This window comes from Takifugu rubripes, chromosome 12 (genome assembly GCF_901000725.2).
Source record: "Takifugu rubripes chromosome 12, fTakRub1.2, whole genome shotgun sequence".
In the NCBI taxonomy this organism is placed as follows: domain Eukaryota; kingdom Metazoa; phylum Chordata; class Actinopteri; order Tetraodontiformes; family Tetraodontidae; genus Takifugu; species Takifugu rubripes.
Window position 1 is genome coordinate 6,262,712 of NC_042296.1, and position 25,732 is coordinate 6,288,443.

The 25,732-nt window shown below is 45.2% G+C and overlaps 1 protein-coding gene across 1 annotated transcript; it reads left to right on the plus strand.

The window, feature by feature from the left end:
• Positions 1-1,896: 1,896 nt before the first annotated feature.
• kcnk9 (potassium channel, subfamily K, member 9) lies at positions 1,897-25,532 on the plus strand. Its single transcript, XM_003968951.2, has 2 exons — positions 1,897-3,585; positions 20,667-25,532. The coding sequence occupies exons 1-2, from the start codon at positions 2,982-2,984 to the stop codon at positions 21,548-21,550; spliced, it is 1,488 nt and encodes a 495-aa protein (XP_003969000.2). The 5' UTR covers positions 1,897-2,981; the 3' UTR covers positions 21,551-25,532.
• Positions 25,533-25,732: the final 200 nt, after the last annotated feature.

Consider the following 25,732-nt stretch of genomic DNA (forward strand, 5'->3'; position numbering starts at 1 on the left):
TAAGAAAATGGCGTCTGTGACACCTTCTGCTTCATATCTACTGCATTCTGTACCCCACTGGAACCAGGGATCAGCTAGAAAAGACTTAATTGTACATTTCTCATCATTCTGTTACGATCTATGCGTGTAAATGTTAATCATCTATTGAAATTAAATATAATGCACATGGACATGCTTTATATAGCGTATAATAATGAGGAAACTGTCATTTTGTTCACATAGGAACGACATGTTTGTATAGATATTGACATGGGTCCCCCTTCGTGGTTCCTAGCTTGTAGCTTTTCAGTCAAAAATCTGAGGGTTGTTTGATTTTCAGACAGTATGATGCTGATTTAGGCTGCAGCCATCAGAGCCGGCGACCTTTTGGTTGAACAAGGGAACACGTAGATAGTAGACTGAATTTGTACACTAATTCTGACCTCTGTCAGTGCCAGGAGCTACATGCTGTCACGCTGTCATGTCAGTTATGTGACAGCAGTCCTGCAGCTCTCAGGGGACGGACTGCCTTGCTCAAGAGCACTTTGAGGTGAGTTAAGTCACAGGCTTGTCATTTTTGCCACACAATTTAATCCTTCGCATAAAGTCTTTGTTCTTTTGTCTCCTTTCTTCAGAGCTGGACTTCCTTTTGGACACTTTTTTGGCTCTTCATGAGCTCTTAACCCGCTCCATGCTGAATCAAAAAGGTTTGTGGAAAATCAGATTAAAATCTGATTCATTCCAAAAGAAAACAAGCCATTATCCTGCTGTTTACCCTAACCACGGTCAACATTGAGCCGACTTTCAGGTGTTGATGTTTTAAGCCAAAGGACATCAGATTAGCAGAGTTGGTTCAGGTTTATAAATATGCAGCCATGCACAGCGACGATGAAGCCTGGTCCTGTTGAGAGCTCTTAACCTCAGTGATGTCATCAGAAACATGCCGGACGTGAGTCAGTCTGTGCAGCACACACGGACGGTCGTGAGCAGCTCTCGGCCGTGTTTCAACCTCTTAGTTTATGTCACCGGCGTAGGGACACGCATCAGTAGCACAAATGACGGAAGCAACCTTGCGAGGCAGACGGTCAAAGGCAGCTCAATCACAAATATCAAACATTTAACTCACATGGAAGGTTTGGAGCAGGTTGGAATAAATCTCTTTTGCAGCTGTCCTGTGGTCCCTCTTGAATTTAGCCATAAAAGAACCAGGCAGAGAACGTTGGTTAAGAAGCAACCATGAATCAAGGACCTGGTTGCATCCCTGACATTCTGTCATTTCTCTATTGTCACTACGGCCTCCACAAAAAGAGTGAAAACAACACAAATCATCACACCCAGAGTGAGCCAGTTGTACAACACTGGGGGAAAGCCAGTGAAGGCAACACATAAAACCTGTCCCAGCCTGTGAATGTCATTCCTTTCTTTTCCTTTTTGATTTTCATGGTTATTCCACTGATGTTAGGTCTTAAAAAAATGACTGAAGCATAAATTTCAGGTTGACTCCAGCATGAATGTTTAATGTGATTCCTCCACCACTGCTGCAAAATAGCTTCATACAAAAATACTAAAAAAAACCTGTTATATAATTGCAGAACCTCAAAAACAACCTCAATGAAGAGCAACACTGTGGTAGAATATTAGTGACCTTGAAATTAACGTGACAAATGGAAGTAAATGAAGTGAAAAACCAATTATGTAACTTATTCCAGTGTCAAAATGCATATAAATCAACAAATGAACGGGAGCAAACAAAATGTGAAGTAAATATGTGTGTGTGTGGGGGGGTGGGGGGGGGGGGGTGTCTTAGAAATAATTTTATGTCCCCGTTTACATGGAATATTCTTTATGGTGCAGGGCGAAAAAAACACCTAACTTCAAGAAGAAAATATTCCATTTTAATGTGGTTAAGATCGGCCTCGAAGTCGGTGCGTGCGTGTTTGCGTGCGTGCGCCTTCAGCACCGCGGACAGCAGCAGCTGAACCCGGATTGGAGCGTTGACTCCCCCCCTCCCTTCCCCACTCTGCGCTCTGATGCGACCACCTGAGTGTGAGTAACCTCCTCTGTCCATCCTGAGGAGGGAGGGGGGTCCGTGTGGGAGGGGTCAAGGGGTGTGAAGGAGAGGTTACGCAGTCAGTTGTAGCCGACAGATTTTTCTCTCTCCTTTGTTTTTTTTTTCCTGGAGAAATCTTCCGCGCCCGGGTCTGCGGAGCGTCGTGCCGCTCGCAGAGACCGAATGACACAGGCGGGAGGAGCAACACCCACCGCTTTAAGTCTGAGAGTGTGATGGGGACTTGAAACGGGGAGCCTCCGTAATACGAGCAGTTCGTGACACGCATGGTTGAGCCTCCGCGTCAGGAGAGAGAGAGGGGGGAGAGCGAGCATGTGTCCTTTCCTTCTTTCCAGTTTTGAGTAAATTGATCAGCGCTGGAGAGGCAGGATGGATGTGCGTAATGGAGCGTGTGTTCCACTGCGGCCACGGAGCGCACCCTAGCTCCCAACCAACTGTCATCATATTTTCTCTAAACCAGTCAAAGCATCAAGTTGAAACAAACTCCGCGATGGAACCTGTTGTCCCCTGGAATATGCCGTGGCTGATTAACTCCTGTTGATCCAGGAACAAACCGCCAGAGATGTTGTCTGTCCTGTCCGTTGAGAGTGAAGCGCTCCTCTGCGTAACTCCGTGACCCTCCCGGCGACTCAGCACATTTCTGCTCAGGATGCCTTCTCTTTGGATTCGGAGATTTCGCGGAAATTGAATGTTAGTCTGAGGGATGGCTCTAAAAAGCAGCCTGAATGCTGAGGAGCTTCTACGAGGAACAGGTTGGTGTTCAGCTGAAACTAAAAGAAACATGCCGAGCTTCGAAATCACGTCACACACGAAGTGAAAGTGGAAGAGATTTCTTTTTTAAAGATATATTTTCGTTTATTTGCCCAGAATTAGTTGAGAGAGGGACGCTTCACCTGAGGATAGTAAAGACTGAGAGCCGAGGAGCAGCCTGTTAATGGCACTGCGCACCGAAAGGACTTGGTTTGGGCAGGTCTTGCGCAGGGTCTTTCGGCTGCAGGGCTCCTGGTCCAGGCGATCCAGCAGTCTCTTGTGTCTCTCTGTCAACCAGGAGCAGAATCTGGGCTTCTGTCACCACAAGGCGGGGGGGTACCACCGCTGCTCCGACTCCAGCGGCCGCCGCGGCCACTGCCAGCGGAGCGCACTGTTCTGCGCCTCCACCTCCAGGCACTGTCCGCTCGGCTTTCACCACGCTAGCTGCGCCTTCCCGGGGAACCCGAGGGGACATGAGCCCCTCGGTCGCCGCTTCCTGTTGGCCATGAAGCGGCAGAACGTGCGGACCCTGTCCCTGATCATTTGCACGTTTACATACCTGCTCGTCGGGGCCGCCGTCTTTGACGCACTGGAGTCCGACTTTGAGATGCGGGAGAAAGAGCAACTGGAAGCCGAGGAAAAGCGTCTCCAGGGGAAATACAACATCAGCGAGGATGATTACCGAAAACTGGAGACCATCATCATGGAGGCAGAGCCCCACAGAGCTGGGGTGCAGTGGAAATTCGCAGGCTCGTTTTACTTTGCCATCACCGTCATCACCACCATAGGTGAGTCTGTGTTTGTTCTGGTAAAACTGCTGTAACAAAGCTCATTGGGTCCACAGCTGCGTCTCGGTGTCACCTGCTTTTCGTGGTTACGCAACAGGGCGCGAGTTACTACGACTGTTGCATCTTCAAAGCAATAAAACAACCTGTGCGCAGCGATTACGCATCAGCACATGTCACACATGCACCTACAAGTTCACGCAACATGTTGCTGCGCTCAGTTTCCGGTCGAAAGTGAAATTTGCCGTGATGAGGCTCGCTGTCACCTCAGCTCAGCACTAAATAATGGGGATTTGGGGTGGTGGGGTGGGGTGGGGGGGGTGTTGAGCGGCTCAGCTACCGAGCGACACCGTTCCAACATTCAGGACGCCGTGTTTCAACTTTAACCGTGCGTCACGGCGATGCAGCAAGTGCAGCGGAGTTAAAGGGCGTGCGTTTGCCTCTAATCAAAGCCGTGTACATTTTTTTTTAAAGGGAGAAAATCCGCCGTGGTGCTGGAGGGACAGCTCCTCCGAGTTGAGCACCGAGCCGTGAACTCAGCATTTAGGTCTTTGTTCCCGGTCAGAAAACCGATTCTTAGGTGCAACAGCTTCCCCAGAGGCAGGCCGAATCACGCCTGTGTTTATGTCACACGATTCCAGGAGAAGACGGACTGTGGTCTGCTGCCTGACGCTGCTTACGACGATGCATTTGCGTCATGGAGGTTTATTTGGGGCTGTGCAGGAGTTTGGTTCGGGCGGCATTCTTTCTTAAGGTTCAGCGGCTAAACTGCAGGACTCGTAACACGGGCTGGAGCCACAGTTGGTTAAAATCCACCCTGTTGAGTGTGAGCGTGTTAAGGACTTTGGCGGGGAGAACTAATGCGCCGGGCCCGTCCTCCAAATTTACCAGGCAACCCTTAAAAAGGGACGACTGCACGGCGCTGTGAAGGTGGGGACGCTGTTGTTTCCAGGCTACAGCAGCGAGAGAGCTATTGTAATATTCATGCGCTGTGAAGTGGGTACATTTGCTGCAGCGGCCACGTCTCCTCTCAGGACACATGCGAGCGCGCTTTACATCAGCGCACGGGCAGGAGTGGGAGCAGAGGAGCTTGCCTGTTATCGGCCTGCACAAGTTCCGGATAATAGAGCAACGTTGTAGTAGATCAATGGAGAAAATGGAAAACAACTTTTCCTGCTGACTCCGAGTTCAGCGTTTGCAGGCTGGAAATGGGAACAAAACCGGATATGGAGACTCAGTGAGACACGAAATCTGTTGTTTCCTCTGAAACTGATGTCTGAATTCAGACCATGAAACAAGATCTGAAGAGTTTTATCACCATCAATCACATTCTCTCGTGAAATTAAAACCAATGAAAAAGTGACTTTAATGCTTCAAAATACGACCGAAAAATATTCCAGTTCCTGTTTCTGCAGAAAATCGTAAGAACTGTGTCAAATAACCAACACAAAGGCAGAAAATGTACAGGCTTATTAAACATGGAAGCATTTGGTTTCAGTTCTGGTGGCCTCGTCAAGGTCTTCCTCCTTAGATTACACATGTTGCTCCTGTCTGAGTGGGACTGTTCAGGGCATCTGTGTCCATCTGCCCAGGATAAAGTCCTGCCTCTCACTCCCAGTCAGCTATGGGATACCCTCCAGAGTCTCCATGAACCTGATTAGGACAGTGCGGCCGGTCCAACGCGGGATGGACAGAGTTTTGTCTGCTGAGGCATGTTTGATCAGGCAGGATGATATTGAGCAATTTCCCCAAAGACACATTATCCACCGATAAAACCAGCCTCCACTGGGATCAGCAAAACCAGCATGTAGTTATGCAGGGAGAGCCGCAGACATGCATGTGTCGGCATGCAGAAAGCAGATTAAAATGAGGGAATTGGGTCCATCCTTTCATGGTTTCTTTCCCAGACATTTTTGTGGGGATGCTTCAGGCAGAGCACAAAACCCTCTGGAATCAGGAAGCTAATGAGCGACAGACAAAGCCTGATGTTTCCAGACATTTATGCAGATGTGTTGGATAAAAAGAAGGATTATAACAGGATTATCATCGATCCTCGAGTCTCTGCACACATATGAAAGACGGCATTAGCCTTAGCTTGTATTTCTCTTGGTTCCTTCCCCCGAGTGGTCTCTTGGTCTTAAAGCTTCAGACCCAGGAGTCCAGAAAATCATTGCAAAGTGTCCTGATGTAATTTGGATAACAGGTAATCTGGCCCAGCCATCCACGACTTCAGGCGGCACAGCTTTGATTTGATGAGCTCGGGAGGGAGGCCGCTCGTCCCAGATCCTTCACTTCGTACCTGCTCCGTTCCTGCGCGCGTCTCCGAGGGAAATCGTCCTCACAAAAGGCAGAACTCATTTATTTCTCCCTGGCAGATTTTTCACATAATTACTTCAGCCTGTGAGAAAGTGAGAAGTGGTTCCGTGCAGAAGTGAAAACAGATAAGGACAGAGTTTGGACCGTGTCAACCGTGAGCTGTTTGTTGAAGCTAATTAAATCGAGTATCATTGTGTGGGACAGTACAACCATAGCAGAGATGTCTATTAAGATACGCCTGACCTGTGTGTGTGTGTGTGTGTGTGTGTGTGTGTGTGTGTGTGTGTGTGGACAAATCGCAAAAAAAACAAACACAGTTTCGGAAAAATGCCTCCTCGCGGTGAACCTGCAGCCGTCTCGTCAGCAAAATAAATGAGGAGATTGAGCTGTGATTTTCCAGATTATAGCGTCCTTTTATCTTGATTAACGGCATGTCAGGATTAAACCTGGAAGATAAAAAAAAGTGAACAAGAACGTACAGTCGGAGGCATACAGAGCTGTCAAGCATCGGCCTCTGCACATCAAGGAAGTTGGTTGGGTTCACTGGAGCAGACAAGTCAAATATAATGTGACATGAATACATAATACCAGAGGAGTTATGGTATATGAGAGTCTATAAAGTGACTTACTGGTGCATTAAGGGGACAATCAGAATGGTTCAACAGCACTACATATTATTGCAACGCTGTATATAGTCGAATACATGTAAGGTTGGCAACAGCGATCCTGTAATAATTTAAAGTAACTAGTCTTTCTAGATGGACCAAGAACACACAAACTCTGGCAACAAGTGGGATTTTGGATCTAAAGTAAAACTGGCTAATCCAACAGCAGTTATTCATACATAAGACCTGAAATCTGCCAGTAAACAGTAAATAATGGCCAATTTAAAGCATTTCATATCAAAAATTTGACATTTCCCACCACTGAAGGCAGCATTTACGCTCAAATTAGAATCACACCCCTGTAAAATGAGTCCATTAGCCATTAGCATGTGTCAGAGCCACCCGTGTTGGCGCCCCTCTGCCCCAGTCGGGCTCTTTTTATTCACGTGACTAAATGTGGCGATTGTGACACTTAGTGATGCGAGCATGCTGCGTTCTTAGCTCTACTGACAGGAGGCAGCGTGCAGCCTATACATGCACATGTAGGGCTGTCGCTCACGTTGCCGGGAGACTAAGGACAGCTTAAAAGTCATCCCGACTAAATGCCTGGAAATATCAACAGGCGCATATATACAGTAGACACGCATTTTAGGTGGGATTGATCCTGGAATCAGCCTGTTTACAGATGGGCTCAAGTCACAATATAACACCAATTACCAGTTTTCTCCTAACAGGAAATCACCTCATTTCAGTTTTTACAGGCTGTTTTTACACAAATGTTAATGTTTTAATCAAAGGCCCAGAACTAGTCAAACACAGAGGATAAATATTTAAAGAGAGTCGAATCATGGCTACTAAATAGGTGCCAGCAGAAATGTTGGCTATATAAAAAGCCCACAATAAAAAGTCACAATAAATAGTGTAAACCATGAATGGTGCACTTAGTGTTTGAAATGCGATAGTGTTCCCTCAACTTAGTGAATTAATTCCAATTATTTTTGGTTGTCACAGCAAAACAAGGTCAACATTTTCTCCCATAATGGCACAAAATGTGCTTCCTTGCCCACATTCATGAAAAAAACCTCCTCAATTCATTTAGTTTCACAAACCCTGATTTACCTTCATTTTATTCACATTCTTGCAGAGCACACCAAAACTCGTGTCATTCCAAAACATCATTCCAGACTCCAGCTGTAATCTCACCCCACCATGGTCTCACACCAAATTGTGACTTTGACCCATTTAGCCGCTCAGATTTTCCGTTCCGCTCCTCAGCAGCTGCCCTCCACCTTCTGAAGGGGTTTATTTACCATCAGGACAGGAGCACAGATGGAGAGCGGATCAGGAATAGGACCAGAGAACCTTTTAGACCTCTACATGATGATCATCTCCCAGCCTTTACGCACAGAAACCCAAACATTCCTGCAGCGCCAGCAGGTCGTGCAGGAAGCTCTGACGACGGTGAGTCAGGGCAGGTGGAGTTTCATTAGCAGCTTTTTTTAGGCCGACTCGGATCGGCGACTCTCTCTCTGGGTTCAGGTGTGGTATCCAGGCTGAAATGCCTCAGCTGCTAATGATCAAGATGAACTTTGTAGCTGCGTGAGGAAGAACCTCGTCTTCCTTTGACATTCCTTCCTTCCGAGAGCTCGCCCATCTAAAGATTTAGAGAGCTCCTCAAACATCAAGCTAAAGCACGCTGATCTCCGTCCAAATCCCAACCACCTCCTCCATGACCAGGTAGGCTCTGCTGTGTTACGATGGGGGTGGGGTTATTGGGGCGGGCAGCTTTATTAGACTGGTCACATCAGTCTAAACCGGAACTGGTTGAAACAACTGGAATTCTCTTCCGTTAACTTTGGAATTGATATTCCATAGTTAGCATCGACAGTTGGGGTCTTCCTGCAGCTCTGCAGGTTGGTGTCTGGGTGGGAACACAGCAACAGCTGTTGACTCTAATCAATCAGTCAATCAATCAATCAATGCTCCGCTTCATTAGAATTCTTTAGATCTTTTACACATTTGGCCGGATTGTTCTGTGTATCCGTGTCATTTGTTGCCAGATTGTCCCCTGAACTGGGACACAAAGAGAACAGGACCAAGAATGGAACCCTGCGCTCACCGGTCACCACAGAGAATGATTAGCTAACAGTTAGCTACAATTGAAACTACTGAAGAGTAGCGCCTTGGGGGCCCACCGTCCTCCCGTGGGCCCCCAAGGCGCCACTCTTCAGTGGCCCACGGGAGGATGGTCCACAGTGAGACGTCCAACAAAAGACAACAGGGTTCTTGGCAGAGATCACAATATCATTTACAAAATTTGCGCTGTGAATGAACATCCTGGCAACCTGCCGGCCCACGTTCTCACCCAGCTCCTGCAAACAGAGAGGTGTCTAATATACAGCCAGGTCTGACAGCTGCTTATTGAATAACCATTCCAGCCATTCGCCCTGGTTGCGCCTCTTGTAGCCGGTAGATTATTTTCCCTTAGCTCAAGTGTCCTACTGGGAGCATGATGGAGGTCTCCACGCAGATCGATGGGAACGGGCTCCCGTGGTGCCAGTGCTCTCTGTGGGAGTCATGGCTGTGGAGCCGACTGGTCTATTTTCTCCTCTGTGAGGGTGAAGTGGGCTCGCGGGGTCCAGTGTTGCAGCGCAGCCCTCCACTGCAGCTTCATCATGGACTAGAATGATAAAGAAATGATCGCTGTGAAAAAAGAAGATATGAATGTATGGGCAGTCTTTCACCTGTGGCTCTGAAAGCCTTCAGTGGAGCATCGGATCATTTTCCTCTTCCATTGTTGGAATTAGGCCCGGCGGCAGTAAATTTTTAGAACCGAATGCTTCTCACTCCTCAGATTTGCACCTTTCTCATCTCTACCTAAAATCGATTTGTGGGATGCGTCAGCTATTCAAAAGCATGTGGAGGACAAAAGAGATGCAACAAATGATGTCATCATTATCATCTGTTGCAGCAGTCATAAAGCATAGAATATATGGTGGGCAGAAATGTTCCCATTTCATTTAGATGTTTTAGAGAGAACATCTGCAAATCAAAAAACATTTACCAGGACTCCTCCAGTTGAGGTGGAAGGAGCTGAAACATACAGAAAGTAGGAGACAATGTGGAAGAAAGGAGAAAAAGGTCCAGTTCCATAAAGATATTCAGGTGCAGATAGGGAACTGAGATGCTTCTATAACTTGAGGTAACCTCCATGACCTCTTGATCCACCTCTAACCGTATATATATTGACCCACACCTGGCAACTGCAGATGTTTATTCACCGTTGGCTCGCGTGTCCTGCTTGCTAATGTTTTCTGAACACGGTCTCCAGTTTGTGATGGTGGTTCAACCTCCGACCAGACGCTTAAGCTAGCTCCTCTGCCCACATCATGTGCGCTTCGCAGTGCTTCGTTTGCATGCTGGGCCGTGTTCCCGTAGAATAACTATCAGGTATGTCGGTCAGAGAGATCCAAGCAGAAACAGAGCAGTAAATAAAAACATGGGTAATCTGGAATAAACAGGCTAATGTTTGTCAGTGGGTGTAGCATACCTCGGTTCACTGGACTATTCAGTTAGTTCCGACTTTCCTTCAGTATTATTGTCTATCCATCTCGGCAGCGGGCATAATTTCACGCTTGACAACATCAGTGGCTTGTGGCCAGGGTTTGCTTCCTGCTTGTTTTCTCATCTGTGTGAAGAGCAGAGCCTCATTGGGGGGCTAAGAATGCCCCACAGGCGGGTGAGAGGCTCCCTCTCATGCACCAGCTGTCTTAGGGGACGTGTGTTGGTGAATGGCTGTGCAATCCAGTGGTGATGAAGGAGGAGAGGGGGGTGCGCCCTTCCAGACTTGAGTGGACTGGTCTGAGTGGGGTCTTTGAGCTGTTTCTGGGTAAGAGTACCTCTCATTGGCCAGAGGATGAGGGGGCGGGGGGACCAGGTGGCCTCCTTGTTAAGATGGCAGAGCGGGAGTCACGTTGACTAAATTATGAGGAAGAAGAGGAGTCTCTCAATGATAATTTATTCATTGCTTAGGGCCACAAAGGAGGGAATGACTGGTAGAAATGTGCATGTCATGATGTCTGTCGGGGTCAGAGAGGTCTTGCTTGGCCTGCACTTCACCCCTGACCTCACTGCAAGGCTCCTGCACCTATAAATACTGTACTTGTGACTTCTTTGCCATTTTAATAATTCTGATCTTAAATCTGAAGGAATAATCCCCTTTTTCCTAGACAAACAAATTGTTAGTCTGCAGAATAGACCTGTAAATGGCAGCAATCTTCAAAACAAATCGAATCCTCTGCCCTTAGCATGAGTTTATGGTTCTGTTTGTGACCAAATCCACCTCTGAGGAGGTGTTACAGGTGTCCTGCTCACAAAGGACCTTCTTAAAACTCACTTAAGTCAGCAACGCCACCAATAAAGCCTTAATGTCAAGTTCAGAAACTAACAGTGGCCTGGGAATGAACTGACATTTACCTCGTGTCGTCCTTTGGCTGCTCGCTGCATTTTTAGCCACTGTGGCCGCCCCAGGCTGTGAGTCAGCACGACACAGTACCCAGCTGCCAAACTGTTGGGTGCGCTCGCCCGCAGCTCCGGCACAATGCGGCTTTTTGGATTTGCGTTGTCGTCGCATTGTGTGCTTTATCCCTTTACAGAAGAGTTAGTTCGGATGACCAGCGCTACTCCATCGCCACCTTCCCGCTGTTAACTCTCCCCGACCGGACCCTGAAAACCTTCCATCTGTAGTAATGCACTCCCACATGGTCTTATCACAGCCACTTTAATTCAGCTGCAGAAGGAGTGGGAGTGTGTGGTCTCCTGTATGAGTTATTGCTGTAGGACAGCAGCGTGAAATCGGCGTCGGCGGCTCCTGCACAGCGTGTGGTCCGTGAGCGCTTCTGATACATGAGTAGTAGCTCTGATACTAAATGCGGTACCTCCGGAGGGTGGAAAACAAATGCGGTGTGATAGCACAGCGCCGGTGGAATTACACAGGTTGGGAGCAAACAAAGGAGCAGTGTGAGGGCTGCAATTCTCCCAGGATTACCCAGCGGAGCTGAGTGTTGGCATATTTTTTGTGTAATTTTCATTTCGTGCCCCTCGTCGGATTGTATTTATGCATCTGCCTGGAAACACCTGGTAACATCGCTTTTCAATGTAAAAGAAAAAACCTCCATGAGTTTTAAAGGTTAAACTGTAAAAGGTTTGCCTATCAATGCATATGTTGTTGTTGTGCTTGGAAAGGCATTAGAATTTTCTGAATAGCCAATAGATATTGGAATCCATCCCATCGGTTGTGTGAGCCCTGGGGGAAACTGAGAAATGTCATCTGCATAGAAAATCTAACAGGCAAATCTTTACAACTTTCAGCGGCGAAATTTTCAATTATGTTTTTTCCAACCAGCATTTCAACCTCTTCCTTTTCAAATCTGTGTCCAGGTGAAGTTTAGCATCAAGTAGCAAAACATTTAAATATTGCACGTTCCCCTTCAAAATTCCCTTAATTAGGTTGATCAAAACGGCCCGTTTGCTTGTCTGAGTTCAGTCAAACACATGATGGCCGTCGCTAAGGTGAAATGTAATTGGCTTCAAGATATTTCTTTTGCAGTATAAGAGCTCCTGGGCAGACTGACAGGTTGTCACGTGGAGCCTCGGGAACACTAGCTGACCGATAAGTGGTGCCTGGCTGGCTGCTCGGGGGGGGGGGTCTCTATAATCTGGGAGCCGCCTGACCAATGCCACATGTGTCTGAGATGTCACTCTGAGGTGACCCTCTGACTGCAGCCAAACAGATCCTGTTATGAGTCCGAGGCAGAGGGGCCACACGGGCCAAGTGTCAATTTATGTGGGGATGTGATTTTTTGTGACAACAACAGAGCTCGGCGGCCATATTTCCCAACTCCAGGTGATGAGGCTCATTATGTGGACATATAAGAGCGACGCCTGGGACAGGAGCCAGATCCCAGATGTGAGGGTGACGCCACCTGATCACTGATATGAGCGTGTCCACCAGCAAAGCTTCTGATGGCCAGGGTGAGCTACAGCTGCTGTCAGAGGTTGCCCCGCAGAGGCGTAATTGTCTTTTTATATGATGCAGGGCCAGATTATGTTAAGTTAATGACAGTTATCCTCACAGAGCAGAGCACACTGCTGTTTTCCACTTATCTTCTGTTTCCTGACAATAGTTAGAACATTGAAGCATTTAGAAACAGTTCTAAATTAAGCCCAGAAATACTGGTGAGGTTGTCAAATGAAGGCTCAGGGCAAAAAAACCTATCTGCTGTTTAACTACGTTAGCAGCACTCTAAATGTAGCAGGCATGTTCTTTGCTTATAAAGAGGAATATAACTTTCTCCGCCAGAAGGGGGCAGTAATCCGTCTATATAAGAAGGGCAAGTTTGTCAAAGTCACTTTGTTTTTGCTTCAAACTGGTGGTTGAACATGCCAAAAACAATGTACCAGCCCAGCTCATCAGATGATGGCAGATGTGCTTGATGTTGCCCCATTTACACGCACACACACACACGCACACGCACACACACACACACACACACACACACACACTCTTCATTCTTCAGGCTACAGTCCGCACGTCATCGACAAGTAACAATAATGGCTTTAAGACTGTCCTTGTATTACTGAGAGGAAGGCGAAGGCTACCGTACATCAACAGGCAGGTCCGCCATTATTTTGTTATTTTATGTTGTTCTGCTGTCGGAAAATGAGCAGTTGGCCAACCCTCATTGCTGATAAACGTTTCTCCACCTTTGAATAGATTCTTCAGCTAAAGGTCAGATATGGAAGCAGTTCGATCTTTACAGTTTGTCACACTTACAGATCATCTGGTTTTTAGGTACAAATGCTATGTTTGCTGCTGCCGCATTTGAATGAAATGGTTTTTTTTCCTGATTTACTAGCATGTTAATGAAATTTTTCATTGGCAGACACCCTAAACATGAACATCCAATGCTCTCTCTCTGCCTCTCATCTTGAATCTTTCATGCTCACAATTTTCGCTCATGTACACGACTGTACCAGACTTACATTTATAATGTCAGCCTTCCTCCAGGGACCAAGTATCTCTTTCTTGTATCTGAAAGCAATGCATCCCCTCTTACCTTTAAAAACATAAACTTGGTTGCTGTAACATATTCTAACCCCAGCAGCTCCAGCCAATATTTGTCAACTAGGGCTATAAGCCTCGGCGGCACAGCATTAATTATTGGCCTTCATATTATTGACAGCCCTTTGACATTTACCACATTCCCAGAACTCATCAGCCATTGTCTGGAAATGATTCAGCTGCAGGGTGCTAATGGCCAAGGTTTGACGTAGAGGAAATACAGTCAACAGGATTTAGCCACATGAGACACAGAAGTAAGGTCTGTATCAGTACGTGAAAATGTCTTTTGAAAAAATCATGGCTACATAACTGCAGTTGGATTTCCACAGCTTTTAGGCAGATAATGTAATTCTCAACTAATAACATTGGTCTAGACCTGCTTCAGTCATAGCTATGAGGTCATGTTGAACTACAGCAACACTTGTGAAAATAATGTGAATGTTCAGTGTTAATGAGTTGTCACCCCTAGTGGCGATAACTTCAAATATTTTAAGTAGGGGAAGATGAGATCTTCACTTGCACATTATGGTGGCAGTCTGCACTTTGTTGAATCCACCATCACCTGAATCAGCAGAGAAACGTTTTGAAATTGTGTGATGTGTCTGTGTGCATGCACCCTTTGTTGAAAACACACTGTCGACTAGTGGCCTGGCATGGAAACGACAGCTTATTTAACATTTGGATCTTCCTGTATAAACAGTCAGTCGCACACAAAAGCCGGGACAAAACCCCAATCAAATCAGAACCCTGCTCCTTATTTCACTTATCATAATGCACCAAAGCGTTTCCGACCCGACTAATCTCCCAAACCTATTGTGGCGTTTCGCCGCCTGCTGCGGGAGCTACAATTATCACGGTGACGCTGACAGCTCAGCATCTCGTAGTAACGCCTCTGGTGGTGTCACGGCTCCCTCGGTCTTCATAAGGGGAGCTGGTTCAGAGCATCACATTCAAAAAAGAGAAATTAGTCCTTTGAAATGAAACATGGAATTATGATTTGACTGGAAGGGTGCAACAGTATGAGTCACCTCGGTTAATACCCATCTCCCCCGGGGTGTTTTATCACTGAAATTGCTCCCAGGCAGCGTTCTGCCAGGAGCTGAAGTCTGAAACAGGTGATTGAAGAGGAGCGCCACAGTTGCTCTGATAAGGTGCTGGCTGACTCATTGCTGATTGGTGGGTTTTCAGGCGCCAGGTATGGTTTTTTTTTTAATGACAAATAGAGACGTAGATCTTGGTGAGCAGTGCTGTCATAATTTTTTCTTTTTATAATCTAATTTTCACCTGTGAGATTTTTTGTGGACACTTCAGGTCAGAAGAGACGGAGGACCGAGGATGAGATCTGCAGCCTGGGTCTATCTCTGTGCTGAGACTGCAAAATGTTCATGATTATATTGGAGGAAACTAATACATCTACTCAACGACGGTACTTAATCCAATATTAATGCACTTTTGCCTTTTTTTCTCCTCCCCAAATTCTTCTATTTCATTACATCTCAGGGGCACTTTTAATTTGGGCTCTTGCTGAAGAGTTGAATTATTATTAATAAAATAAAGTAAGATCAATAATTCAGTTTTTATTTAAGTAGCACATTTTCCTGCTGCAACACTGACTTGATGACTGCAGGAGAATGGAATGGATCCATTTACACAGTCCTCTTTCAAGAAGCCAATATGCCGAAGAGATTACAAAGAGATATTATTCAGGTGTCTCTGAAGCTGCAGCTGGGGACAGTAAAAAAAAACAAAAACTGAAGAATTAAACGCATTCAGCCAAAACATAAAACTGCAAACATTCAGGGCCATACATCAAATAGTGTCTCTGTTTTAAAGTAATTAAAAATTCGGAGTCAGAGTTAATAAAGTGACCTGGAATGAACAGAATGCCGGACTTGTGCACGGATCTGTGACGCCCTTTATTCTTCATGGATGTTGGTGATGAAGGTCTGGACAAAGAATTGCGATGCAGCACAGCTCCGTCCTACTCTCCCCCTTCTGTGTTCCTTCATTACTGTCCCCAGAGATGGATTTTCCCACCCCGTGCACCATATCTCACCGACATGCATCTGCTGTCTCCACAGAGGGAGGGAGGATGTTTGTTGTGCTTCCTGCTGAACCCCACATGGCTGTTGGCATCAATCACACAGCGCACTCCTGAAAAATGCAGTTTTTGCAAAATAAGAGTGTAAATTACCTTTTGAAATTAAGGTGTTTGGATCCCCGGTCATTCGGACACACAACCCTGGTGAGGTGCTTCATACACGCGATGGATATTGGCTGGACTTCACAATTGGAGGAATCTCATATTCTGTGGAGAGTGGCATCCACAGGTAATAATGAGGAGTGCCAGTTTCTCTCTCATCTTCTAGCTTTCTACATTCTACCCAGCTCGTCTCCAGAGAAGGTTCAGACACCTGAGAGGCTTATGAATTCACCCAGAAACAGAGCATTTTCCTGGAGTAGGGAATGCAGCAGGTTCTAGTGTTGTTATTAACAAAATAAGAGAATGGGGAGGAAAGGGCAGAGAATGCAGATGAGTAACTAATAACAACAGGATTGATCAGAACCTAGATATTTCCCTCAGGTGTCGGCAAAATGAGGTATGTTAAATGAATGTTGACCTCTGGGCCATCTGAGTGTGGATGGAGCAAAATCGGCAAACAAGTTGTGTGCGCGCCTGCTAAAATCATATATGTCAGCCAGAACTGTTTTCATATGAGGAGTGCATCTAAATGTGTTTTTTTGTGGTATTCTGATCAGAGATTGCAGTTTCTCATTGTCATTAAAACAATGAGAAACTTCTTAATCTTCAGTCTTGTTTCTGTAGCCTGGAACAAACACACTTGAACATCACCAAATTTTCACTGTTGGATGCCTCTTTGGATCTTTCCGGTACATTAAAATAAAGAGAATTTCAACACATTTAATTATTTCTGCTCCCAATATTTTAAGTCCTGTTAAAAACATTTTTCTCCCAATTTCACCACTGAAAGCAGCAAAAACAAACACTGCTGTCATTTATCCATAAGAATGAAGAACTGTAAAGACTGGTAGTCTTCTGATATCAATTCAGCTACCTCTTATTAAAATATTGTTTGACATTTAACAAAAGGAAGACCGGCAGCTGAAAGACCTCAAATGTGACAGTAGGACAGCAGAGTCGTAGGCAGACATATTGGCGGATGTATTCTCCGCCTGCAGCAGGTAACCATGGCGCTGGCACCTCAGGAACATTAAGCTCTTGTTGGTGGCTTGGTGAGAGAGCCGAACAACATGTTCTCAACTCCGCGTTCCCTGCTCCTCTTGACCTTCATTAAAATGCCATGGCCGATAACAATTAATGCCACTGGGGCATCTGAAACATGAGCCGGGTTCACCTGCAGATAAGACCACCCAAAGGTGTCGGTTTAAACAAGTGCTTGACAAATGGGTGAAAGCGGGCTGGTTGGTGGCTGTTTGGCCAAACGGGCATTTCAACGGTGCACAGAGGCAGCAGAGCCTTGAAAAGCACGTGCAAACAAGTGATGCTTCTGGCTGCATCGGTTCAAAGTTGATTTAACAATGACTCATTCACTCCACGGGCCTACAGAGCTCAGGTTTATGGATGTGGGCAGACATTAAAAATAAGTCATAGTAAAGAGCATCAGATCCAAACACAAATAATACCTTAGAGGTAGTTTGTGAGGATAAAGTCTCGAAAATTCCCACAACTTCAAATGGTCTTTCAGGCTGATCACGAGATTTTTATACATTTCCTTACTATAAAACGGAACTACAGTTGATCTTGTGTTGCTAATTAGTGAATTGAAGATTGAAAGCAGATTGGAGCTTTATTCAGGTTTAATTCTCCTTTTGCTATACTGTATGAGCGGTGCCACCTAGTGGCAGACTGATATCGGATTTCCTTTTCTAGATTGCACGTGTGACGCAGGTGTGGATCTGATGTCTTGTTGTGCCCGAAGGGGCAAACTATAGATACAGGCTGGTGGAAATCAATGTGGTTATTGGAGAAACTCACTAATGACAGGTGCATGCGTGGGGGGAAATGCTGCTATATACACATATTTCACTTGTATTTGAGAGGAGACATTTTTTACTCTCTTCATCACAACTAAGTGATTAACCAAAATTTCTAACCTGAAACTTAAAACAAGGGGTGAACCCTCAACAGCCCTTTTTTGTGAGGACCAGTTGGAATTTCTTCACTTCCCAAATATGTCCTGACTTTGCCTGTGAAATGCATGTTATGGTCCTCAGTTTGAAGCAAGAACAAGAACACACACATGCAGTTCCTTGTACTTTTATCTCTATGAGGACTTTCATTGACCATAAATTCTTGTTTGTATCCAAATGAAACCGCTTAAACGCTATGTAATGTATAAAATTGACCTTTGGGTGGCGGTGTAGGGCAGCCACACATGTACAAAAAAACATGAACATGTGTATATGTGTACAGCACGTGGGAAACGAACTACAATAAAGAAGGCATTGGTGGTGGGGGGGTGCACGAGAGATGGTGTGTGCCATGCCAAAAATCCATACGGCACATAACTTTGGCATACACTCCTAAAGCCGTCTCGGTGTGCACTGGGCCTTGATGCCCAGCTCCTTACCCTAACCCTATCTATCACAACTAAATATCCAACCCATTCCAAACCCAAGTCCAACTTTCTTCAAAACCAGGTCTTATCCCTCAAAAGTTCTTTGGAGTTGTAAGGAGCAGTCAAAATGTCCTCACTTCCAAAAATGTCCTCACTTTGACAGTAAAATAAAGAGTTTGGTACTCAGTATATCACAACTACTAGAACACCTACACACACACACACAAACACACACCTAATTTTGTAATATTTGTGTGAACATGGCTTTCTTCCTATTTGAAGATTTATTAAAGTGTGTGACTTCTTTCCCCCTGCTGATCACACTCACCTGCGCACACAGGAGACAAAAGCACCTGTACATGGCCGGCCTGTGTGGTAGAGCAAATATGTCTGTTCCCAAGACAACAACAGATAATAGAGTCATTATAACAAGACAAACATATTACATAGTGCAGCGCTGCCACAGTGCACCACACATCACATCAACACTCCAAGAGTCGGCATCTCACAAGACTTTTAAATATTCCTCGTTTGGTTAGTTCATCTTGGGATCAATAGTTTTTCATATATATCCACCAGCCGCCACATCCTGCTGTCTTTAATTTAATCCACACAGTAGAGAAGTAGATTATTTTGTGAAAATGAAACAGACCCATCTTTTTTTTAAAAAAAAGAAATAACACCAGGACATTCTGGTTCATCTCACTGATTCCCTGTAGATCTCCATTTCAATTAAAGATGGACAGAAATGTGAGCACATAACTGGACCTAAATATAGCTTTGTCATTTTTATGGCGTTATAAAGGTTTTAGGCAACGTATTCCTAACGTTAGTCTGAAAATCTTAAGCCTACTGCTGCTGAAATTCACACTGCACTTTGTTTTTAGCCTGTTAGTTACCAGGATAGAACATAGCATCATCTTATGAGTGTATTTGCAGTTGCTGCTGACCTTTTTTTTCCCTGCACAGCCCATCAGGCTCCCCTGCATGTTTTAGTGGATTTAAACAACACATGAATGTCACTTTACCACTGCGCTTGCATGCTGATGCTCATGTCCTGAAGCCGGCAATTCGGAGTATAATATGGTGGCTTGTAATTACCAAATTCTTGTCGTGAAGTTACATTTCCGTGAGGTAAAAAGGTTGTCAAGACAGAATTTGGATTTCATGTGGTGCTAAATTTAAATCAAGTTGGTCAAAGTGTCTCAAATATTAAAAATGGCAATTCATTTCATAATCCATCAGTACGAGCTTCCAATCAGCACTGTCCTGATAAAAGAGCAACACAGAGAGACATTTAACAATAATCAGCCTCCATTTACAGCCATAAACACGCAGTTCAGCCACTGGTCCACTCCGCCAGAAAACCGTAGTGAAAAATACAAATGTGTTTCATTTGGAGTTGCCAGGTCAAATATATATGATGTTATCCAGAAAATTGGTGTGATACAACCTGAAAACCAATCTGATGTGTGCGTTCAGAGAGCCTGAAAAAGCTTTCTGGGACATTAGGGTGGAAAAAAATCCAATCTGACTCACTTTAGGCTGGTAATATGACCTTGGCTTTAAAGCTCACCTCAGACATCCCTGAAGTTGGAATTATTGCAGAATCAGTGTAGAGCTGGCGAACAGTGTGTAGTTAACGTTCTGCTGATGGAAGCCGTGGATGGTAACACAATGGTGTGTGGCATTGTTCACCTGCTTGCTCATGCATATCTTTTTATTTTGCCCAACTAAAACCCTGGGGGGGAAAAAACCTCACAAAATCGATATTTTGAGAAGATAAAACTTGGTCTGCAAAGGTCTAAAATACAATTTAAAATGCAACACTGTCAACCAAAAATATAACGTCTACATCTTAAAGTCAGAAGTTGTTTTAGTGATGCACTTGCCAAGTGATGGTGGGCGTTTCTTGGCTGCGGTTTTGGTGCTACAGGCTGAAAATCAATACAACACTTCTTTTAGCCCTGAATATTAAACAGCTGCAGCTTCCATTCATGCTGCCGTTGCTGAAAATCATCTCATAAATGTAACTTCCTGCGTGAACCCCATTGTTTGCCCCACTGGATGATTCCCCGAGTCTGTTTGTGCATGAGTCAGCAGGTTACAAAGCTAAAGTTTCATTAGGCTAAAAGCTTTACTGGCTCTCCCGTTACTCCCTTTCAATCCCTTCTCCAAACTCTCAGACCTCGCCGGAAACTTCCGACTAATTGGACGACCCACTTGCTATAATCTTTGAGCCCAAAATAAGATTAATGGCCGGACACATTTCTGTAGCTTGCACCTATTTAATATCCCTTTTGGCAGTGCTCGTAGACCTTCCTGGACCTAGTTCTCGCTGGGTGACATTTGTAAACAAAGGCTGGCTGTCATGGTGCAGCTTCACAAGCGTTTGGTGCAATCCTGGACTCACGCCTGTCATCTGTCTCCTCTCTTCAGGTTACGGACATGCGGCGCCAGGGACGGATGCCGGGAAGGCCTTCTGCATGTTTTACGCTGTCCTGGGAATCCCTTTGACTCTGGTGATGTTTCAAAGTCTGGGCGAGAGGATGAACACTTTTGTCAAGTACCTCCTGAAACGTATCAAAAAATGCTGTGGCATGAGCATCACCGAGGTCTCCATGGAGAACATGGTGACCGTGGGCTTCTTCTCCTGCGTCGGCACCCTCTGCATCGGGGCAGCTGCCTTCTCCCACTACGAGGACTGGAGCTTCTTCCAGTCGTATTATTACTGCTTCATCACGTTAACAACCATAGGCTTTGGGGACTTTGTGGCTCTTCAAAAGAACAAGGCCCTCCAGAAGAAGCCGCTGTACGTGGCCTTCAGCTTCATGTACATCCTGGTGGGACTTACAGTCATCGGGGCCTTCCTCAACCTGGTCGTGCTCCGCTTTCTGACTATGAACAGCGAAGACGAGAGACGGGACGCCGAGGAAAGGGCCTCATTGGCCAGCAACCGGAACAGCATGATCATCCACATCCAGGATGAGACGCTGCCGCGGGGTCGGCGGCGGCGGGAGCCCTTCCGCTCAGAGGTGACCGACTTGCAGTCGGTCTGCTCCTGTATGCACTACCAATCTCACGAATTTAGCAGCTCTGGAGGAGGATTGGGGGGCGTGGGCTGTGCCTTCGCCCATCAGAACTCGTACAGCTCGCAACTCAATCCCAACCAGTACTTTCATTCGGTTTCATACAGGATCGAGGAGATCTCACCCAGCACCTTGAAGAACAGCTTGTACCCCTCTCCGATGAGCTCGGTGTCTCCAGGGCTGCACAGCTTCTCAGACAGTCATCAGCTGGTGAGGAGGAGGAAGTCCATCTGAAGCAGAACCTCTGGGCTCTGCGTTTTATACACAAGGTCAAACATTTCCAATGCTGCTCCTTACCAAATCATGTCAGCACTCCCCCCTTTTTTAGTTGTATGTAAAATAGAAGTATTCTTAAGAACAGATGAAGAACACACGGAACACCAAGCGTGGACACAATGGAATGCAAAGCATGAAGCATGGATGTCTATTTTTCAAGAGATTGCTTCATTTACATGAACTAGCAGACCTTGGTGGTTTCAAATTTACAGCGGAAAATTGATATATCGACTTTGGTTTCATACCAAATAATGCACACACGGGGAAATGCTATTTTTCAAATGGGAGTTTGCTCGTTTCACCTTAACTTGAAGAAACTTTTATTGTTATGTACAATTCCATTGCCTCACTGCAGACAGAGATTTTAAAAATGACTTAAAGCATCAGGTATTGTTTTCTAAAAGCAATCATATATTCAAATGTGTTCACTAGCATCAAGCCAAAATATCGTTTCCAATGTTAGCATGTGCATTCGGTGTCATTTGCTGAGCGTGCCGCGGTTTAGCGGCATTCTTCGTTGTGTTGGGAGAACAGTTGTGCAAACACTCTCTCGGATTCAAAGGATGTTCTGCTTTTATTAATGTTGCTCCCTTGCCTCAGAATCTGATCTCACTCCGAAAAATTCCACCCAGCAGCTCCCAGAATTAGATTATAATTGACCCATAAGCGAAGATGGGCCTCAGTCTTCTCTGAATGAACCACAGCGAGCATATTAAACACTGGCGCCCAAGCATTCAGCAGAAAGACCACGTTTTGAATGATCACAAATTAGCACATTTAGCAAAGTCATTGGTTATGAAACAAACAAAAAAAAGAACAATCGAGACTAATCCAGCAGAGGCTGCGGATAGGTAAATTGCTAAATCTCATGCATGATCCAATTATAGAATCTTTCATTCTTTACAAACCAAAAATATCAAATCCTTCCCCGGCAGTAGAGCAGGATAACAGGGTCAGATGGTGTATTTCTTTTTTATAGTGTTTCTAAATCAGGGCAAAATGTGTCCGTCCTGAACTAGCATCCATAGCAGCTGACCCTGCGTCTGACTGATGATCGGCACTAACTGGGAGCAGAAGCTCTGGCCGTGACGGAAAAGTGTGCAGATCCGAGCTGACAACTCGGGAGGTTTAGATGCACTTTGGAGCCATTAGGCAACCTGCTAAACGCATCAACACGGAAACGAGAAGAAACGGCGGGTGTGATCTGATGAGAGGGGACAGCTGAGGATGGTTGTAGCTCCAGTACGGTCCTTCTCTTTTCTGTCAAATATCGGGAGATGAAGGACGGTTGAGAGATTTGACTTTATGTACCAGGAAGTGCATGACCTTTGTGTGTGGAGTGGGAGGAGGATGATGTCTAAATAGCTTAAAAGAGGAGCGACACCATGAGGTGCTGGTTTTGCCAAAGTTTTTCTTGTTTGTTTGCTTCAAACCATCAAATAATTTTGTGACAAAACCCAAGAAATCCAAGCAGACTGGCCAAATAACAAAATATTCTTTTCAAATCTTTTATTTACATTTTAGTTTGGACTGATTTATTAATTAATTAATATTAACCATATAGGGGAATCGGAGCACAGCTGAGAACATTTCATTATCACTGGGTGTTGGTATTAATTATGCGTCTCAGCTTTCCCAAGGAGAACTAGCATTCCTCCCATTCTCCTTCCTAAATTTAATGGGATTAAAGTTGTAATTATGACGTCAAAGTGCTCTCTAAGGTGAAAAGTGTGCTTAAATATGAGGGAGCTCTTTAAGCAACACTGCGCCGGGGTGGGTTTTATCCTGATCCCTCATCGATTCCACCACATGATGAAGTCCTGGATGTTTCTTTTTTTAATCTTCAGAATGTTTTGCATCCCAGTGTCTAAACGATTCCCTCACAAGCTGAATGACTTTCTGTTTGGGTAAATACTGAAATGCCATGGATGCTATTCAGCCGTGACAAACACAACCATGCGTGAAGTCTGAGATAAGCCCCGAACGCATCGTTTCATCACTGGAACTATACCGGCGTGTCTAAATATCTGTACAATATGTTTATACCAACCTTTGGAATAAGAATGCCTTTTAACGGCTAAGATGCATACGTATTTTTACACATTAGCATATGTGCCTTTAAGAAACAACACTCTGTGTTTGTGTTGAAGGTGGCACATTTAAATATGACAGCAGCAGATCCCCCCTCCCAAAAATCTGTATGGTTATCCTTACACAGGTCTGGTCCTGTTTAACTCTTATTTAAAGTGCCAAAGCACCTCCCCCACCCCACCATCCCTCATTTGTTCCGCGACAAATGCATCATATAAAATCTTCCTACAAGCAACTTGGGTCTTTTGTACTTTTTGCCATCAACAACTAGCGTGATTTAAATGACTGAATTACACTTAATCCACCTGTCTAAATCTCTGTATATCACATGTTAGTTTAACTGTTTAGCTCTCACCTTCATGATTACACCCTCTTCTGTTTGGGGTTAGATAGCTACCAGCAAGAGCTTCTCCTGACTAAAGATGGTCCGCGACAGAGTTCATGAATAGTTAAAGAGGAGAGTTTTGCCTGAAGACGCTCTTAAAACAAAAAAATAAATCAATAAAAACTCCACTTCCAAGTTTGAAACTTGATCAGGATCCACAAAAACTTAGAGTTTAACTTTTTTTTTTTTTTTAAATCAATAAAACTTCAAATGTCAACAAACCAAGCTCTGCTAAAACACTGCAGAGTGCCCAGCTAAAGCTCTGTGCTGATGACACTTTGATTTACTTCACTGAGGTTTTTAAACAGCATTAATATCAGCATTAATATCACCTTTTGTCACAAAACTTAACATGATCACCCAACCGACCGCGTATGGAGTTACCCATCTGGACTTCCCATTCATGGCTCTGTGAGCTGTTTCTGGATTCTAATGTCAGAAATGTTCATGGTAACCTCAACCTTGACCCTGTCTAATTTCAGATCAAACATGTAAATGCATCTGTATGAAGTGCAGAGTGGAATGATGGCTAAAGTAGAAAAAGACTCAAGCTGTGCAAGACGTAACTACGCACATCTGCTCACGCTTTCTGCCTTCCGCTCAGTTCACAGTCCCAACTTTCCTGTTCAACCTTTGGGGGAATGTATCAGCCATTATCGACGTGCGTCTCTGAATGGCAGCGGCGCACAAGTGAACTCATTTGCTTTTCACGAGCTACCAGTCAAAATGGCCCTCCCACGCACGGGCACGTTACTCACACCTGTCCGCCATCATGCTACATATCATATTGATGCTTGCTGACTGAATGTTTGCGGCACGACCCTCCGACCGCACCGAATTTCAGTTTTCTCGAGCAGCGTGGCGCTGATTGACGACGGACTTTGGCCGTCATTCATCTGCGTTGCCTTACTGGGCTTCAAGCATCATCTAGCGCACGTGGCAGAGCACGCCACCAATATTGCCATGTTTTACTGACAGGGACAACGAGACACAAATTGCACTACTATTTGTGTACAACACCATAACAGAGCGGGCTGTGATCCACTAATTCTATTTTTGAAATGTCGTTTAGGAGAGATCTGATGAACAAACGATTCCATCCGCCACGCTCCCGGCAGGAGAACTTTTCCCATCTTGTTGATATCCATGTGGTTTGTTGGCCGTGCCGGTTTCGAGACCAATGTCAGTCGCGTCAGCTCCACTCTGGTTCCCCACTCACACAGACTGGTTTCCAAGTCTTCAGAATGAAATGAACATGTTAAATTTGTAAGTTTTCTTTCTCTGTTTTTTGGGTGTGGGTGGATGCATGGTTTGGTGTGGGTGACTCACTGGGTTTACTGGGCCTGGGTGAAGCCATAACACACTTGAATAAAAATGATGAGCCTCCTTCTGAACCCCTCTGTCTTCCTGCTTAAACATCTCCAGACACTTTTTTAATGCAATAAACACCTTGGGAGCTGTGCTCCGGAAGATGAGAACTCAAGCTAATGTTTGCTCCCTTTAATTTTCGGTAACATAAACTGGGAAAACTCACCGGGAAGTGAAAGATCATGACTATTTGAACAAAAATGCCCTTTTAATTGCCCTTAATTCCCACTTCATTCCCATTTACCGCCCTTTGTTTCACTGGATATTAATCCCCAATGGGATTTTTGGTAAAACAG